This window comes from Cladosporium halotolerans (genome assembly GCF_011745625.1).
Source record: "Cladosporium halotolerans strain TM138-S3 chromosome Unknown Sca64, whole genome shotgun sequence".
Taxonomy (NCBI): Eukaryota; Fungi; Ascomycota; class Dothideomycetes; order Cladosporiales; family Cladosporiaceae; genus Cladosporium; species Cladosporium halotolerans.
The window spans coordinates 14,959-33,175 of record NW_027191515.1 but is presented as its reverse complement, the minus strand read 5'-3'; the positions used below and the strand labels follow the sequence as shown (position 1 = coordinate 33,175).

Genomic DNA, 18,217 nt, shown 5'->3' with positions numbered 1-18,217 from the left:
AACCAGCTCGCTATCTCAGCAAACTCAATCCTCAAAAGATCCCACTCTGACTTAAGCACGCCACCCCCGAGGGTCAGTAAAATGTGGGCTTCAAGGTGGAAGCAGAGGCATCCGGAATGGCACATCAAAAGAACAACCCCACTGGAGTCTGCCAGAGCTGGAGCACACGATGTGGAGGATATTCAGTGGTGGTTCGACAAGTACAAGGCCATCTGTGATGAACATGGCATCCAGCCTCCAGACGTTTGGAATATGGATGAAACTGGCTTCAGGATTGGTATCGCAAGAGACCAGTTGGTACTCACACAGGATCCAGACAAGAGGCAATTTCTACCTGCTCCCGAAAACAGAGAGTGTGTGACAGTGGTTGAAGCTATCAGCGCGAGTGGAGGGGCCATCGCCCCAATGATCATCATCTCAGGCAAAATACATCAAGGCTCATGGTTTCAGCATCTCCATGATAATACGCTGATTGGAGTCAGTGAAACTGGATACACCAATGACGACCTGACACTGGAATGGCTCAAGCACTTCCAAGACCTCAGCGCTCAAAGACAGGAAGGTGCATACAGGCTTCTGCTGATGGACGGATATGGATCCCATTGCACCAAAGAATTCATTGAGTTTTGCGATAAGGCAAAGATCATCCCGTTCAATCTGCCATCTCATACAACACATATCATTCAGCCACTGGACGTGGTTGTGTTCCAGCCATACAAACACTACCATGCGGAGGCGATCGATGCCTCGATTCGAGCTGGCGTCGGCCAATACAACAAGCTCGAATTTCTGGCTGACTTTGAGAGATTCAGAGCACGGGCTCTGACTACATCCACGATCAGGTCTGCCTTCAAAAAGACAGGTCTTGTGCCGTTTGACCCAAATGTTGTGTTGGTCAAAGCAAGACAGTTTGTGGCTTCACTTGGCAGCAATGAACGTCCAAAGACACCAACACCAAGAGAGCAATCGACTCCGAAGACTCAACGCACTTTGAGGCACCAGTTGAGTACTATTTGGGATGATTGTCGACTTGATGCAGGGTTGCAGACACTAGTAGCTCCTGCGTTCAAAGGAGCAATGATTCAGGCTACAGCCGGAGCTGAAGCAATCTCCGATTTGGAGCACTCTACAGTTGCAGGAGCTGCTTCTCGTGCACGCAGTCTTCAAAAGCGATCAACGCTCCAGCAGAGTGGAGTCTTAAAAGCAAGCAGGGCCCGCCAAATTTCCTCCGAAAATCGCCAATCTGGTGTTGAAGTAGCAAAGCGTGCTTTGGAGCGAGCTGAGAAGGTTGAGAATAAGGGCCGAACCGATGCTATTTTGAAGCAGATAACTGGTACGACACAGAGGCCAGCGTATAAGCTACACCGTAGGAAGATCCTGCCCCTTCATTTTGCGATGCTGGATGAGCTGCATCGTGAGAAGTTTGATCGGTGGTAGACATTATCATTGAGCCGTATATTATCGTTGAGCCGTGGTGCACCCGCTTGCGGGGGTCCAAGGTGGTCTCAATGCAGCGGAGCGAAATTTGAGGTGCACGGATAAGGTGCGTGTCTGACACGCGACGCGGGCATTTGGCGCTCAGCGCGGAGACCTGACGCTAGCACCGAAAAAGGCATGGTGAATCCGCCGTGGGCCGGGTGGATTCGCGAATTGGGGGGAGTGGGCTTCATTTCTCTCCAAAGGCCGCTTCGATCTTTTCTCACAACTCCCGCCCTCTTCTTCAGCCATGCTTTCCCCTTCGCCAGAGCCTTTAATTCTTTCCTCCTTCTCCTTGCCGTCCATATCTCCCACTTGCAACTCCGCCATGCTCCATCGTGGTGGATGTTCGCTGCCACTCGTTGTATCATGTCCTCCCTGTCTCTCGCGCTTTATCGTGACTCTCCTTTTCCTCTTCCGCGCTCTCGCCATCTTCACCCTCTTCCTCTTGTCCATCGTTTTCTGCACTATCCTCTTCTCTTGTATTGTTGTGCTTCCCTACCTCAACACCTGCATCCTCCTCTTCTCCTCCTTCTGCTTCCTCCCCTCCTACTTCCTTCGTATTACATGCTGGACGTCTTTAGTGCCGGCGGCGTACGCTGTCTTGCCCATGCTTTCTTTCCCTGGGGCTTTCCAGCCGAAGCTGAAAAAGGTCCCCAAATTCGGTTCCTTGCTGTGCGGCCCTTCAACTCCTGCAAAAAGTTGAGGCGGCTTGTCCTCACTTAGTGCTGACGCGTAGGGTCTGCTGTGCTTGTCTTTGTCCAACAGCGGGTCGAGCCCATCGGGTGCTCGTGCTGGGTGTCTTGTCTCATGTGACTCATCTTATCTTATGGGCCTATGTATTGGTCTTCCTGCGAGACATGTTGGGCTCATCGCGCTCTTATGTACTTCTTGCGTATCCTTCCGACTCTTGCCCATCTGTGATGTCGAGTCGGCGTTGTCATTGTTGGTGGCGGTGGTGAAGTCGTGTTGCCTGCGGGTGCGGCGTGCGCACAGGCCTTGTCGTGACGTGCAGGGTTTCCCGACGGCTAGAAGGCGAGGTGAAGGGCCATGCCGACCATGTCGAGCCCTGTCGGTGGCGGTGGTGGTGAAGTCGTGTTGCCTGCGGGCGCGTTGTGCGTGCAGGTCTGGTCGTGTCTGCAGAGTTTTCCCGACGGTTGGACGATAGGGTGGGCGGCCTCATCGCCCATGTCGGGCGTTGTCGATGGGTCGGGGTCGTCAAATGGTGACTTTGTGCGAGACTGCCACGTGGGCGTATCGCGTTTCTGTCTGCTGAATGCATTGAAGCTCCACCCTACGGCTTACGGCTACCGCATCAAGTCTCCACGCGAGGCCAAGCTGACCCATATATCCCTGGACCGATATTCGCCGCTTGTTGCCATGCTGAATTGATGTAGTACTGTGACACCATCACCTGTGCTGGTCAAGGAGCGAAGCCAGCAATCGTACTGGGACGATGTCGGCCTCGACAATCATGCGGGATGAGACGCGCGTAGCAGCCTCCAGTGCAATAGAATGTTTATGCACTCGCCACTCTACCGACGACTCAACTCGTTCCTTTTCCAAATTAAGGCTGTTCCATAATATATCAACCTGAGCTTCATCGTCTTCATCACTCATTTCGATGCCGCGGTGATTCGCCAGACTGCGGATGCCCATTGACGCAGCTATGGTGAACGATTCCAAATCCTGGGTGAAGCTTCCTTGCAGCTCGTCCGGCTGTATCCACGCTTTGACTGTGAGCATCTCTTCTCTTGCATCCACCAGACCATCATAGTCTCCTTCGACCAGCCGCCTACGGCAATGGAGGGCGATAGTCCAGCGATGAACTTCGAGCCAAGGTAGAAGGTCGATGCCGTATCTTGCAGCGTCGTCACGCGACACTCCACGTCCATCTGCAAGGTCTAATCCAGTCCAAAGCAAACAAGGGCAGCCCTCGATTGTACACGTGCCGTCTTCCTGAACCTGCCAGCTTTCTTTGAGCCTGGCGAGTGACCCTTCGTCTCGGGCGTCGCGGTGGTACTCGTAGGTCCAGTTAAGGAGCGCTGCACAAGCTCGCCGAGCAAGAATCGACTGTTCGGGCTGTGTTAGGCTTTTCATGGCGGCGGAGCCGGCTTCCAGGCGGTGGAGGCCGATGAGTTGTTTGCAGGTGTAGCTGCAATAGTCTAGTTGAGCTTCAGAATTCCGGAGTGCTGAAAGAGCGTGTCCATGAGCCAATAAAGATGAGATCCAAGTGACATAGATTGAGCCTCCGATTACGACCGCATCGCGTGGCGATGCCCAGATTCTTTCTTTTGAGCCTATCACTTGACTACCTTCATTTTGCGTCGTATCAACACTAAGCCTAGTGCTGCTCTGGAGCATCAACGCAATGGCTTGGTAGAGATCGCCGCCTGTTGAGCTAGAGATTCTATCCCTTTGATGAACGATCAGATCAAGTCTGAATGCTGGGGGTTCTTCAGCATAGGCATACTCGGCGGATTGCATGCAACCCAAGATTGTAAGCCATGTACAGGCTGCATCCAAGGTGATGACGCATACGTTTTCCGTGGGAATGGCACTGTCGTCGTCTTCGCTCGGCAGCTGTTGAGCCACATTGATATCGGCTACAAAAGTCGTGTGTGCCACCTCGTGCGGTGTTGTGAGAATCTTGTACGCATCGTTTCCGAGGACGGGGACGAATGCAGTAGGTCTGAAGCCTGGACCGCCCTTGTATGTTATTCGCACCGGTCGATTATCTCGCCAAGGCTTGACACACTTGGTGAATATCGTCTTTGAGGTTTGCAATATCGCAGGGTTCAACTCAAATCGTAAGCATCCGCCTTGAGCCCGAATGACGGCCTGAGAAGTTTCCAGCTCGCTCGCCGCTATTATGCGCATGATCTCCGTCGGCATCTCCTCCAGCGGGGATAATACTCGCGCTTGGTCATTGTTCTCCCTTCTTAGTTGCGCCCTGTTGTTTGACATCGTCTTCAGATGCGCCTCATGTGGCGCTTACCGAGAGATTGCCTATGCATGGTATATCGTCTGTGCTAGAATTTGTTGACAATACGGAGACGCGAAACGTTCTAGTGATGTTCTGACTGTACAGGAAGTGGCATTAGAGTTGCAAAGTCAATGTTGTCATCAAATCGTTCGCGGGACCAACGCTTCTGAACGCGCTGGCTTCAGCTCCAGTGGCCCGTGTGAAGGCGAAACGCGAAGGCGGCGCCAGCCCGAGTGACGCGATTGGGCTGTTTTGTAGCGCACTTGGTTTCACTGCATAAGCAGCTACTCACACCGGACACCACGTAAAGGTGTGCGCTCTCCGTCCGGCAATGCTGTCATTACAATGTGGGTTTGCTTGGAAACAGGTTCTTCTTTCCAACATGTGAGAGATGCGCACTATACTGATCTTCTCTCACTACTATAGCCAACGGAATTCTGAGCAGTACTCCATTTTGGAGAAAAGCGATGAGCCCATGCGGCAGTCTCGCACAAAGTCATCACTCGACGACCCCTACCCATCGACAATGCCCGACATGGTCGACGTGGCTGCCCACCTCGCGGTCCAGGCGTCGGTAAACTCTGCACGACACGACAAAGCCTGCGCGCACCGCGCGCCAACAGGCAACAGGCCCCGACCGCCGCCGATCCGGCTGCCAACAACGAGAACGCCGACTCGACATCAAAGATGAGCAAGAGTTGGGAGAACACATACAAAATGCACAAGAGCGCGACGAGCCCGCCAGCTTTCGCAGGAAGACCAAAACACCGGCCCATGATTTGGGCACTCGAATGGCCATTCCCCCGCCCTTTTCTCTCATACCGACGTGCATGCTTCGGCACCCGTCCGCTGGGCTCCTTGCCTTTGGCAAGATCGTCTTCTCGTTCGTCGTCCATCGCCAGTCCCATGGCCGGCGGCCCCGGCTTCCTCCCGCTCTGCTGGCCCCCCACACCGCTGCTGTCGGCGTCGTGACTTTGCTGTGCCGCCTCGAGAGTGGATCCCGGTCTTCTTCAACCTCTGCCGTCGCGCCGTTTGCCGCCCGTCCGTCTGGTCACTGCACTTCCTGAGCTGCCACTTCACCTTTCGCGTGCATCCCACGACGGTCCTGTTGCTGACTGGTCCTCGCTTCGCACGCGCCGTGTCCCTTTCTGTGGCTACCTGCAATCTCTACTATACATGTCTCTGCAAGCCGGTCGAGCTATGCTGCATCAAATCCATTATTCCTCCGGTGCCGTTGTCTGGCGCGGCGGTTGGCTCTACGGAGCTCTGAGAAGTAGCCGCGCTTCTGCGATCATTCTGCGTCTTGGTAGCCACCGATCCGCTCTTACAGCAGCTCGCTCCTATATCTTCCAGCCATTCACATCCCTCACCTTCGTTCCGTTCTTCTGCTCCCTGCCAACTTCGTGCAAACCCTGCCACCGGCCGTGTAAGCATCTTTGCGCGTTCGACGAATAAGACAACCGAACGAGCCCAGTGGCCTGGCCAGCCTGGTCCAAGACGCTCTCATTCCACACTGGACCGACACGAACACCACGGGTGGAGACGACTGTGTTGGCGGCATCGCTCAGACATGGGCCTGTTGTGGGAGCGCAGACAGCGTCCTCGCCCAGCGCGCATCCAGATACCTGACTTCTCATGCATCAGCGTGCTGTCAATCCCGCCCGCTCCGACCTCACCGGACCGGTCGTTCTTTCCGCGACCATTAAAGCTCACCCGTGCTGTGTCGAGCGTGCCAGCTCCACTGGCCAGACCGTCGCAACGCCAGCATCTCCTCAAGCTTCTTTCTACAACGCTACTATCGCTCGCCACGGTCTTTCCGGGTCACTTGTTTCATCTCCTGGCGTACGCTTTTTCTTCTGCGCCAAAGACTCGTTTGCTCGACAAGCAGTGACGTCTCGATTAACTCACCCAACTGCCGCTTCGGCTTCTCTGCACTCTGTTCATCCTGGTCTGCTCCACATGCTCGCCGGACGCCGTCTGGGGCAGCTGATTGGCTGAAGCTTTTCAGCCGGCCGGTGCCGCGGCAAGTGCGTGCCACTTCAAGTGCGCCTCCCTTGGTTCTTTAGCACTGCCTCACTGCCGAGCATCGGAACGTGCCGACTTGTACTTTACAACGAGAGAGCCCTCTTCTCCCGCCGTCCCAAGATGCGCCCTTCCGTCGTCGCTGTCGGTCAAGCGTGGTATCTGTATTGTTACCACGCTCTAACCGAAGAATCCCATGAATTTGTCTGATCGACTTCGCGAGCCTGTCCTTTACGTCTCTCCTTCCGGTACGAACTCGTTCATCTTAGATCACGCTTCACACTTTTGGGCCGTCGATCTTGAATGACGCGGAACTTCATGCCGTTTGAAAGTGTGGGCATTTATTCCACCGTATATATTGCTGCAATGAATTATCATTAGTTGCACGTCTGAATCGATCCTTTCGCGCTCACTTTCGCTGCCGTACAAAATCTCCGCTGCTGTACAAGACACCCGCTGCCGTACAAGACACCCGCTGCCGTACAAGACACCCGCTGCTGTACAAGACACCCGCTGCTGTACAAAACGCCCGCTGCCGTACAAGACACCCGCTGCTGTACAAAACACCCGGCGGATTCGTAGGTTCCTCGAAGAAACCAGTGCTACACAAGGAACCCGGCCCCGAATCTCCATCCTATAGGTGAAGAGGTTCAAAAACCAGTTGATCAGGAGACTTCCGACTTCCGATGAGCTGGCGGCGTTGGACTCCTCACCCCAGTTGACGCAAAACTCGCTTGGCTCCGCCGGCCGCCACGATAGTATTTCGCCTCCACACACAGGCGCGTCGGGCGACGATTCCACGTGTGACGGTCCCGGTATCGCATTGGTGTTTAGTAAGTTTGTCGACTTGTACCAGGAACTAAGGTCGGTCAATACGGACACTGCCAGGATGTCGGCACGCTGCTGCGATTCTTGTCGTGCCTTCGTCTTGCGTGCATTGGCTTCGTTGGAAGCCGATCTTGTCCCGTGTGTCCATGGGCTGGAGCGGGTGGAACGGCATTTGTACGACGGTAGTGAGGTTCGACCCAGTCAAGATCACGGCGTTTCCCCAAGAAAGGCCACTCCTGGTGGAAAAGGTGTTCCTCAAATGCAAATAATCTTGGACTCGTCCGATAGCTCAGAGGTAGACTAGCGTGGTTCGCCGCTGTCTTTGTTGATACGAGTTGATCTTCATTTCTATCCCAATACATCTATTACATATCGACGTCAATGTTTCGCAACGTTCGTCGTTTGGTTTGCTCAAATCTCCATCACGCACCACATTTACGGCAAACTCACAGTGCGCGGCTGATCCGCACAACACCATCAGAGTTTCCGTTCGAAACTCTTCGCAATCTTTCTCTGCTGACACGGTAATCATCCTTAATCTCAATTTTTGCTTCTTCGCGTTGTCGGCGCAGCATCCTTCGATTGATCTACGTTATGGCTGAGCCCCAACACTAACCCTAAGCTCGCGAGTGTGGCTTGTGTGGCGCTTGTCAGTGTGGCTTGCGGGGTCTGTGTAGTGGGACTGTCGAGCGTCGACGGCTTCATTTGCGAATTTGTTGTCGCCGCAGCATCGCAGCAAAAATCCTGAAATAATTCGTGTCGATGTTTGTTGTCTTGGCAGCAAGAATGTGGTGTATGAGCATATGACACAGAGCTAATGACCTATAGCCCCGGAATTGCATATACGCGCAGATGCGCACATCTCGTCACTAATTCACGAAATGACACACAGGTCTGTTACCCTTTAGGTATTTCGGATAGAGATGCTGGCAGAGGCAAAGACGACCGACTTCACCAGGCTCTTGTCGACGGCGGCGGGCTTGCGTGCGGTGACGCGATGGTTCTTGCAGCGGGATGTTCTTACCCAGTTCTCGCTGGCCAGGACAATGGACGAGACAAAACCAAGGCGAAGGGGACGAAGGCCGGGGACGTATGTGGACGAAGATGATGGCGATCGCTGAAGCGTGTGGAGGCGCACAGCTACTTCTAACTGTATCGTAGAATCACTGGCAGAAGGGCAATTGCCACTCACTACAGGAGAAGGAGTTTTCACCCGGGCTTCTGGCTACGGTTTTCCTCCTTGATATCATACATAGTGAACAGCCCGCATGGACCCGTAAGGGAGCTACACCGGGATAATGGAATATCAAATCAAATCAAATCAATCAATTGTGGGTAGCGCTCACTATAGCGCCGCTGAAAGCCGGGAGGGCGCGGGACTAGCCTTCTGTGATTGGCAGAAAAGGGATGCTATGTAGAATTCCGTTGCGCATAGTAGTGAGGAGTCACTGAACTCAAAAGACAAAGGACTCTTCACTGTTCCACTCCTCCCATCTTGTACTTCCAAGCCGGCACACAACATTGCGCGTGAGGATGCGCTCGCGAAAGGAAAACATCGTAGTGCGGGCATCATTGTCGTGTTGGTGGTGATCGCCAGCATGAGCAATGTTGCGATCGTTGGCGTCGGTGATGTTGATGTTGCCGGCACCGGCGGTGTCGGCATCGTTGTAGTGGAGGCAATGGCTGGCATGGACGATATGGAGAACCCTTGGAGTTTCATCCATCTTATGCTCGACCAAGTCCTCCTGGACCTGTTTAAGTCGAGCGTATCTGCTACCGTGCCAATCCAGCTCTGACAGCATGTTTCCTCGATCGCATCTGCAAGCAGGACGACGATGGCGATGGCAGCTGTTGTGGCCGAAGTAATAGCTCCTGATGGAGTGCTTCCAGCAGAAACGATTGGTAACGACGGTCGCTTCTCTTCAACGACAGCGAGAGTTTCGCCAAGAGAAGCTGAATCGGGGTTTTGTGACATGCTATCTTGTGAGACGGCACCGTGCGCAGACATTGTGAAGGCATGCAGAGATACGCGGGTTGGGCGGACCCGGAGGCCCTCTGCAAAAGGTGTTACCCCGATTTTGCGTAAAGCGGCATGAGCAACACGTCCAGCCGAGTCGCACGAGATCCGTGAGATAGCATTGAGGTTCTGGACACGGACCCTCCACGGCGGTAGCGCTTGTGATCCTTTGGGTCCTACACATGTTCCAGCGTCTGGTTTGGCGGTTGTAGGTTGCATTCTGACAGTAGTCGGGCTCGTCCCATCTCCTATGTCCACAACGATACTGTCTGTAGGATCTCGAACACATTCTTTGGGGTTCTTGTAACGTCTAATCATCATCCTATGAACTTCACTACCACGGGATAAGGTCTTTTATACCCCCTTTCCCCCCTCCCGTCGGAAACAAGACTGTGTTCGAGGTACCAGCAGAGTGACATATCTATGTGACGAAGCGAGGCAAGTGCTATGCGAGCGCCTCGTCAATAGGAAGGGTTTGTGGAGAAGCCGGAGCAGCCGGAGCAGCCACATCTTTTGGAACTCGACAAGGCTGGTTGTTCATTGGAAGCAAGGGTCTATGCACGTTGACGGTAAGAGCTATTGTGTGAAACTGAATCATGATGGCTACAATGCCCCCGGGCCGACGATTCCGGTCATGCGCCAACATGAAATGTCTCTAGAAACAGCTTCGGCTCCGCCTCGGAACTTGGCAAATCTACGACATCCGTGCGCAACGCCCAGCGCTCTGCGCTTACCGCTTTTCTTGTTTGTACCTCCATGCTTGTCGAGTGACCTAGAGGTGTTCACTAATACAACATCATCATTGTACGCACAACTCTCAACAACTAAAGAACGCTCGCTGCTTAGCCCCGGCACACCAGTAGAGTGTTCGTGTCCGCAGGCGCCGTAGAAAAGAAATCCTTGACTTCCGCTACGACGACATGGATTTGCCGCAGGTATGCGTCGAAGAATTCACTTCCAGCGAGCTCAACCACGACTCGAGCTTAGTGATAAGATTCGGTACCATTAGGATCCGCATCAGCATATTGGAGAAGAATCTGGCAAGCTCTGTGAATATCAGGACACAATATCTCCAATATCTCAAAGTTGTAGGCGGCGACAGAGACCCACAGCCGCAAGATGCGACCGAAGATGATTTTTACGACTGGATACTCATTGGCTGCGATCGTCATTTTTTGAAGTTGACGTCGCATGCTATTCCTCCGAAGCCAACCCTTCATGATTTCTACAACAGAAAGATCTATCACCTCGCCCTATACGCCACCCCCGATGACAAATTCACGCTCAAGGACGATCAAGACAACGTCTCGGAATTTCACTCAAACCACTTGGACGTTTTTGAGAGGTTAGGACATCTATGGCCCTTCCTCGAGCCGTGCGAGGTCACGATCTGTGCCTCATCTGTCGAAGCCGCCTTTTCTCAGCGTCCTCGAGAAGTGGTAACTGATGCTGGAGGCCGTTACTTCTTCAAGCACAACTTTGTCCCACGCGAGTTAGAAACGTACGCGAAGATCAAGCAGGCGAACTTGGAACAAAGCCGCATATCTCGACTCTGTGGACTCGTAGGGGAACGACCTGGAAGAATCGTTGGTCTTCTACTAGAGCACATAGGATGCGGGTCAGTGACACTTTCCCGCGCCCTGGAACGACATACCAGTTTACAACTACGGAACAAGTGGATCGAACAAGTGACCACAACGCTAATGGAGTTGCACACGTCTGGTATTGTTTGGGGAGACGCGAAGGCAGACAATGTTCTGATAGATGGTGAGAACAATGCTTGGATTATCGACTTTGGAGGCGGATACACTAGGGGTTGGGTAGACGAAAAGCTCGCCAATTCCATTGATGGAGACCAACAGGGCCTATCGAGGATCGTCACGCATGTTCTTAGTACATGATTTGGGACACCATCTCTGGAGTTTACGATGGCTGCGAGATTATGGAGAGCATTTCTATGATACTATTATACGGAGGTCATCATTAGTAAAGGCTTGCCGGCCCATCGTCGAGTCGACGGAAGTTGTGAAGAAGAAGAAACCGTTGAAGTCGCTCATATTATCGCTCTCACCGACGGGCACGCTGGTAGCAGTCGGATCGATCGAGTTCGTGGCGCACATCTTCGTGTTGGCCGAATTGCCGTGAGCTGAGATGGTATGACTTGACGGTGACTGAGGTTTGTGTACAGTCGCTATGATGATAGGGTTAGCTTCTGGTTTGCTGTAAGTTAGTGGGGGCCAATCGCGATCAGAAGAAGATCTCTAGGCAAGGGCACCTGCATATCGATGCAAAGCAAGGTAAGACGGATATGATCAATGGACCCATGGCAACGCTGCTCCTGCACCTGCTGGTAAAGTGGCAACACCGGCATCAGCTGACTAACGACTGCAAAGGATATGCTGTTGTCTGCGCGACTTGAGTCTGGCGCAAGATTATCAGGCAACCAATCGACAAGCAATTGTTATCTTCACGCGGCATCTTCTCGTTTGCCAGCCAATCGGAGCGTCTGCCAGCTCATGCAACACTCACAGAGGGCTGCTGCGCTCAAACGATCGAACAGGAGCTCCAGTACCTGGTCAACGCCACCACCGCCACCTTACTCGAATGGGCCTCGATCTCCTACTTTAGAGGCCCGACAAGGACGCCCAGCATCAAGGTGTTTATCCATGAGAGCTACCTCAATTTCAGGGGTGCAAAAGTAGATATGCCCCAAAAGTAGATAGCATTCTTAATAAGACGGCACGCGACCTCCTGGTTACATCCCCGGCACTAAGCCGAGAGTGGAGGCAAGCATAGCCTTTGACGAAAACGATGGAGTCTAGCACCAGCCTTCGTCCAGATTTGGCGACGCTGACAAAGACGCTTCGAGCTTGCTGGAGGAGATGACAACGAGGGCAACGCAGAGTGTTCAAGCATCCTACGCCTTTGCTTTCCAATAGCCCTCGCAGTATGCGGTGATTCATCGAAGATGCATATTAGCCGCCGCAGCTAGGTCATAGCACAACTAGAGGGTCATCAATCTCCAGTCCTACTTTATCATCCGGACTGCTCCGATTAGCATAGGGCACTTTCTTCCGACGCTGTTGAAGATCGGCAGCGCCACATTCGTCACCCACTGCTGTATATAGGTCAGGCATGCTCCCACTTGATAGATCATCAATTAACTCTCTTCCAACCCACGTATCTTTAACAGACGCCACCTTGACGCTCAATGCAATCTAATGTTAGTGATCTTGGTTTGCTTTTCGCGTCTCCACGAGGCGCATCATCAGCCCTTGGTGGAGTTCGATGCCGCCCACATGTTGCAGCAATCGCTAGCAAAGGTTACGCACCAGCACTCGAGGCAGAAACGGAAGGCTGCCCCGTGCCAAACCCTCCTGAATACGGCATTTTCCAGTAGAGCCGTGGTGCAGTTAGGGGGAGGATATCAACTGACTGTAGACTTTGAGATGAGTCGCGATAGCGTTCGGCAGATGCATGGAGACGCTAAGCGGATGATGCGGAAGCCAGTGGGCTTGTTAAGAAGATGAATGCGCTATGCGAGCCACCTAGACTGCATCTTATTTTGTCGTAGGCTTTATCTAGGCCTTCTTTGAACATATGAGTACGGTGACTTACGGTAGTAGGTTCAGCGTGAATTGCAGGACAGCGGCCCTGTCTATACACCGTGTCCGCGCACATATGCAGCAAAGCGGATGAGGATCTCGTGGTGTGCGACGACCTGCATCGTGTTACTTCACATTCGGGTAACAACGTGGCTCAAGAAGGTGTATGAGGGATTGAATCAGAAGTTGAAAGCGTCACCTGCTTAATCGCTCGCGGCTGGGGTGCATTGACTGCTCCCGCCGAAGGATCACTGACGTGTGTCATGCACGTTGCTTACGAGTCCTATTCGGCCAAAATCCCCGTCAAGTCGCTTGGGGATGTACGGATTGGAGTACGGTCACCCAACGACCCGCTCTGCATCCCCCAATTGATGGAGGCGGAAGTTTTCGAGCCGACGCATGAAGAAACCACCACCAATGGTTTGACCGGGGCTAAGATCCCAGCCGCGACTCAGTCTTTACTCCACAGGCTCCGGGACCGCCTCAAGCTTTGCATAGATCACTGCAAATTGTGCGAATGTCACGAAACAAGGGCCACGCACCGTATAGGGAGCTTTGTCCAATCGACTCGCTGATGGTGCCATACCGACACGTCGCCCCCGACTTCTTGGTTTAATTACCCGAAGCTCCTAGCAGCGAGAACGCAATGATCATTACCACGTGCAAGGCTGCCAAAAGATTTTGCATCATTGCTGAACGGAATGACTGGGATGCACCATAATAAGCGGTCGTTTGGCTTGCCCTCCTAGCTAGCCCAGTCGATTCTGCTCGAAAAAATCTGGGATGGCGATGCAAAAATTCTGCTCCGACTTCTTCAAAGCAGTAATTCACAAGCTCAAACCTCGATGATGACCACGACTGCGTATCGTTCCCGGAACGAAGCGATTAAACGGTGGAGATCGCACTTCGCTTTTGCACGACGAACAAATCCGACACCTTCTTCATGGACGTCCTACCGCACCTACAAGCCTCCCTGAATAACCACAACGCGACGGCAAAATATTGCCGAACAAGATCCTTCGGGATCGCATGTTTCTCAAGACCTTGAGCATTGGTGCATCTGCTGGTCATATCAGCAACGCTCAGGTGGGAGACTCTTAGAGTGCTCATCACAAGACAATGTGGAGGAAATACTGTTGTAGATGCTTTGGGCTTCGATATTCATTCCGTTCTGTTGAAAGTGATCAAGGTAGCGGAAAGACACATCAGAGCGTGCCCACCGAGCCATGATACATCTGTCAACATCCTCTGTATGTAAGGCCCCAAGATACCTTTTGCTATCTTGTATTTGTCGTTCATAATGATTCCGATGGTTTTGGTGGCTTGAATCATTTCAGTCTCTTCTGGGATTTGGACAGTGTCGAGGCCGAGTCTCGGCAGTCGCCTGTTACATGTCAGCTCGAACGATGATTCTTTTCTTTTAGAAACCGTTTAGCGAGGCATACCACATTTCTCATCTGAACGATATTCAACCGCAACCACGTTGGGGGGACACCGCTTTTGTGTCTGCGGGTACTCGTTGCCTGCATAAAGAATGCTTGAGCATCGTTTTTCCTAGGGAAGACTTGACATAACGTCAAACAATGATTGGGATATGCTTACACCACTGTCTCACAGTAAAGCGTAAGTGGGTACATGAGTACTCCACTTGGGTGTAATCGCACATCCTGTATCCGGTCCAACTCGGGTATATTCGGGTTCAGTGCCTTGTGGCTAGCTTGCCCGGGGATCATGTTGTGGTTCATCATCAAGATAACCTTGATCAGTCCAGCCACACCTGCAGCAGCTTCGCTATGACCGATATTCCCCTTCAATGTGGACAAATAAAGTGGCGACCTCCGTTGGACGCCGCAATACACCTCGCGTATGCTTGCCACTTCAACAGGGTCTCCTACGCCCGTGCCCGTGCCGTGTGCCTCGACGTAGGACACGTCTCCCGGCGATAGGTCCGCACTCTTCAATACCTTCCTCTGAAGATCTGCCTGAGAGCGCGAGTCGGGAATTGTGATATTGTCGTTATTGGAACTCTGGTTGACTGCCGAGCCCACGATCACCCCGAGAACATTGTCCCCTTCCCGGATTGCGGTTTCCAATGATTTGAGAACGACCAGACCAACCGCAGTATCCATCTGCATCCGCGTCAAACGGTTTGCACTGACCTGTAGGGCTCAAGAAGCCGGCTGCAGCGAGGTTTCGGTAGTCGTACGGGCTGGTTATCACGTTGGTACCTCCAGCGATAGCGCGGCTGCATTCACCAGCCATGATTGCCTTGCAGGCGGCGTTGATGGCAACGAGCGACGAGGAACACGCCGTGTCCATGGATATGGCAGGGCCGGTCCAGCCAAAGAAGTGACTTATTGCGCCGCTGATGAAACATCGCGAAGTCCCCAGGGTAGCGTATGCCGTCGGCCTGTGACACGAGACGTTGTCGTAGTAGTTGTTCATGACTGCGCCGATGAAACAGCCATAGTCGCGATCTCGTGACGCCGCCGCGGTTCCAAAGTACCCCGATGACTCCAAAGCCTGGTATGCGACCTCAAGCGCGATGCGTTGCTGCGGATCCCATGCTTGCGCTTCCCGTGGGGACTTCTTGAAGAACTCATGATCGAAGCACTCGGGGTTGCGGAGCAGGTTCCCCCACCACTGTCTTCGTGGTTCGTCGTCAAATTGGCTGTCGAGACCATACTTGCCCGCAGGAACAGCTTCTACTGTGCTCGTACCGTCGGCCATCAACTTCCAGAGTTCTTCCGGTGTCTCTGCGCCAGGAAATCGGCCGGCCATCCCCACGATAGCCACGGAGTGAGGCGGAAAGTCCTCTGGCGCGTGTCGGCCACTTGGTGAGGAATCATTACCCCCGCTAGTAGCATGCTCCGAAGCCGAGACTTCACCCACGCCTTGGAGCTGGGGTTGGGTGAGTGGATTGGGTTGCATTGAGATCCAGCTTTCAAACCTCGTCACGCCGAGTTCCATGGTCCGACGGAGTGAAGGAGGCACTGGGTTTGTCACACCGAACCCAATGACGTTTCGCCTAGCATGCTCGCTGTCATCGAACGTGTTTGTCAGCAGTCGGTGCCAGTCGAGTGGCTCCAGGAGGGTGTTCTCAAGGGCGTGCTGCAACAGGCTACCCCGATCAATGACCATGCCGTCGACTGCGGATCGCACAGGAGCATGCAACTGGTCGATTCGCGGAAATTGAGACCTCTCATCAACATTGAAGAGCGCTGCAATTTTGTTCGCTGCCTCGGCGTGGACAAGACTATGAAATCGTCCCCGAACCGGGACCGTCTTCAAAACAAATCCACGAGCTAAAAGTACTTGGGTGACGTGGGGATACATCGTTGAGGTAGTCGTGATCGTAAAAGAGTGTGCATCAAAGAAGCCGGCAATGTATGTCTACCATCTGTTAGCGAAAGGCCCCTTTCTAGTCAGAGGCGAGTATCTTACGTCCGAAAATGAACTCAACAGGCTCACAACACTCGGACGATCCATCACGTCTTGTCGCTGCCCGTGAGCAGAAAAGCAGATGCTCTTCTCCGACGATGCGGTCCTGCCTCTATCCTTGTCCACATGCGCGGCGATGCAGACTGCGAGTCTGAGACACTGAGCGGCGTTGAGTGCTATCTCATCTTGCTTTGCGGAAGCCGATATTGCGACTGCACTGAGGAATCCGACGCAAAACCCTTGCACGCCACCGCCACCTTGCAGTCCTTGCAATGTTCGATGTTGTACGTCGTCTCCCGCAACTGTGAGGGATGTCAAGTATTCAACGTACTGCACTATGTGCAAGATGAAAGTGAGCACGAACGCTGGCATGTCCGTCGAGTCGGAAGACGTTCCAAATTCTCCGTCGCCTCCGTCGATCCATAGTCCAAGGCTGCGTAAAAACCGGTTTTCGTGCACCAAGTCGAGATTGGAGTCCGATTTGATCAGTCTCTGCCAGAAGTAATGAAGATCGCGAATCGCGTCTCGAAGTGGTGTCAAGCATGGCCTTGATCGCAAATCATCGCGCGTTGTTTGGAGAATAGCTCGGGAAGGTAGCCCGGCTTGCGACCCAAAGATGAGCGAAGATGGGCCAGTCGATGCGTCGGGTTGGCATCGAGGTTGCGTACTGTGTCCTGAAGATGAGTAGTGCATTGTCGTGTACTTCATATCACAGGACTGAGGGCAATTAGAAATGGATACCAAGACCAACACGTATACAAGAGAGCGTTCTTGAAGGGACGACAATCGATCAGGCCATGAACTTGGATGAGTGATGAACTTACCTAGCGGGTTTTGACGAGTCGGGCTCGATGTCCGTAACGCCACGCCATGCTGTACTCCACTTCGTGCGGTAGAGTATTACGTTACCCACGGATCCTGCCAACCGTCGAACACTTGCCTGACGTCCATTCGCGGAACGTCTGACACACCGGGATACCTGCCATTCTGAGCACACGGTCGTGAGTATCCAGGCTTATATGACTGCCGGATTTCCCCCTCACTTACCCATCCAACACTTGCCATCGTTCCAAATATGAAAGTAGCGCAGTTGTCACTGTCCTGTACCACGAAGATTGTGGTCTAGTACGACGACATCGTCTCCATTCTCACCAGCTCGACGCACAGCGACCCCGATTCATCTTTTTGGCGCGAGAAGACTTCAGGTTGTAGGCATGTGATCCATAACTTAGTGGTGAACAATAAAGAGGTATCGACCAAACCGTCGCGGCCCAGTCTACAAGTTGTTGTAGACTACAACATGTCAGCCGCCCTCTCCAAGCGATCGCATCAGCCGCAGAACACCAAGATGCGCCGCGGGACGATCACGAGCCCGTCTTCTCCTTCGAGGGAGACAATTCCTCGGATAAGAAGACAGGAGATAGAAAAGGTATTTGGCAAGGGCGAAAGTGATCGAGGGAGAACTTTGAGAGATCTGTACACAACAAACGTGAGCAGGGAAGTCAAGCTCGGCTTCTACTGTAACATCTCTATCGAAAGCAGGTCTCCGTCTCCAAAAGACCTCCAGATTGGCCGGACAACTTGGAAAAAACCCTTGGCTCAATGCCAGAATGTCAGTGTTTGGCCGCCTTACTCCTACCTGCGGTCCACACCTGTCTCCACGTTAGGCATAGCATGCTTCAGTCGGGTCACTGGCCATCACGATTGGTACGATTACGTATAACGCAAAAGCGTGAGTGGCGGAACGGCCCCTAAGGTGAGCGAGCGATGGCTTGCTCTAAAGCTGTTGAAGACCATGAGTCGACGCACGGTTGGAGAACGTGGAAGGGCTAGTCGTTACAA

At 53.1% G+C, this 18,217-nt stretch overlaps 4 protein-coding genes across 4 annotated transcripts; 1 reads left to right on the top strand and 3 right to left on the bottom strand.

Moving 5' to 3' along the window:
• Window positions 1–2,604: 2,604 nt before the first annotated feature.
• On the bottom strand, window positions 2,605–4,601 carry WHR41_09281 (uncharacterized protein). The gene is made up of 2 exons (XM_069377885.1): window positions 3,950–4,601; window positions 2,605–3,892 (listed from the first exon to the last, which is right to left on the bottom strand). Exons 1-2 carry the CDS (start codon window positions 4,441–4,443, stop codon window positions 2,887–2,889), a joined length of 1,500 nt encoding a protein of 499 aa, XP_069225235.1. The 5' UTR covers window positions 4,444–4,601; the 3' UTR covers window positions 2,605–2,886.
• Window positions 4,602–8,766: 4,165 nt separating this feature from the next.
• WHR41_09280 (uncharacterized protein) lies at window positions 8,767–9,114 on the bottom strand (the record flags this gene model as incomplete). Its single annotated transcript, XM_069377884.1, has 1 exon — window positions 8,767–9,114. One exon carries the CDS (start codon window positions 9,112–9,114, stop codon window positions 8,767–8,769), a length of 348 nt encoding a protein of 115 aa, XP_069225237.1.
• A 1,135-nt stretch (window positions 9,115–10,249) lies between these two features.
• Window positions 10,250–11,230, top strand: WHR41_09279 (uncharacterized protein; the record flags this gene model as incomplete). The annotated part of the gene is made up of 1 exon (XM_069377883.1): window positions 10,250–11,230. One exon carries the CDS (start codon window positions 10,250–10,252, stop codon window positions 11,228–11,230), a length of 981 nt encoding a protein of 326 aa, XP_069225242.1.
• A 3,720-nt stretch (window positions 11,231–14,950) lies between these two features.
• Window positions 14,951–17,083, bottom strand: WHR41_09278 (uncharacterized protein; the record flags this gene model as incomplete). The annotated part of the gene is made up of 2 exons (XM_069377882.1): window positions 14,951–16,327; window positions 16,379–17,083. 2 exons carry the CDS (start codon window positions 17,081–17,083, stop codon window positions 14,951–14,953), a joined length of 2,082 nt encoding a protein of 693 aa, XP_069225241.1.
• Window positions 17,084–18,217: the final 1,134 nt, after the last annotated feature.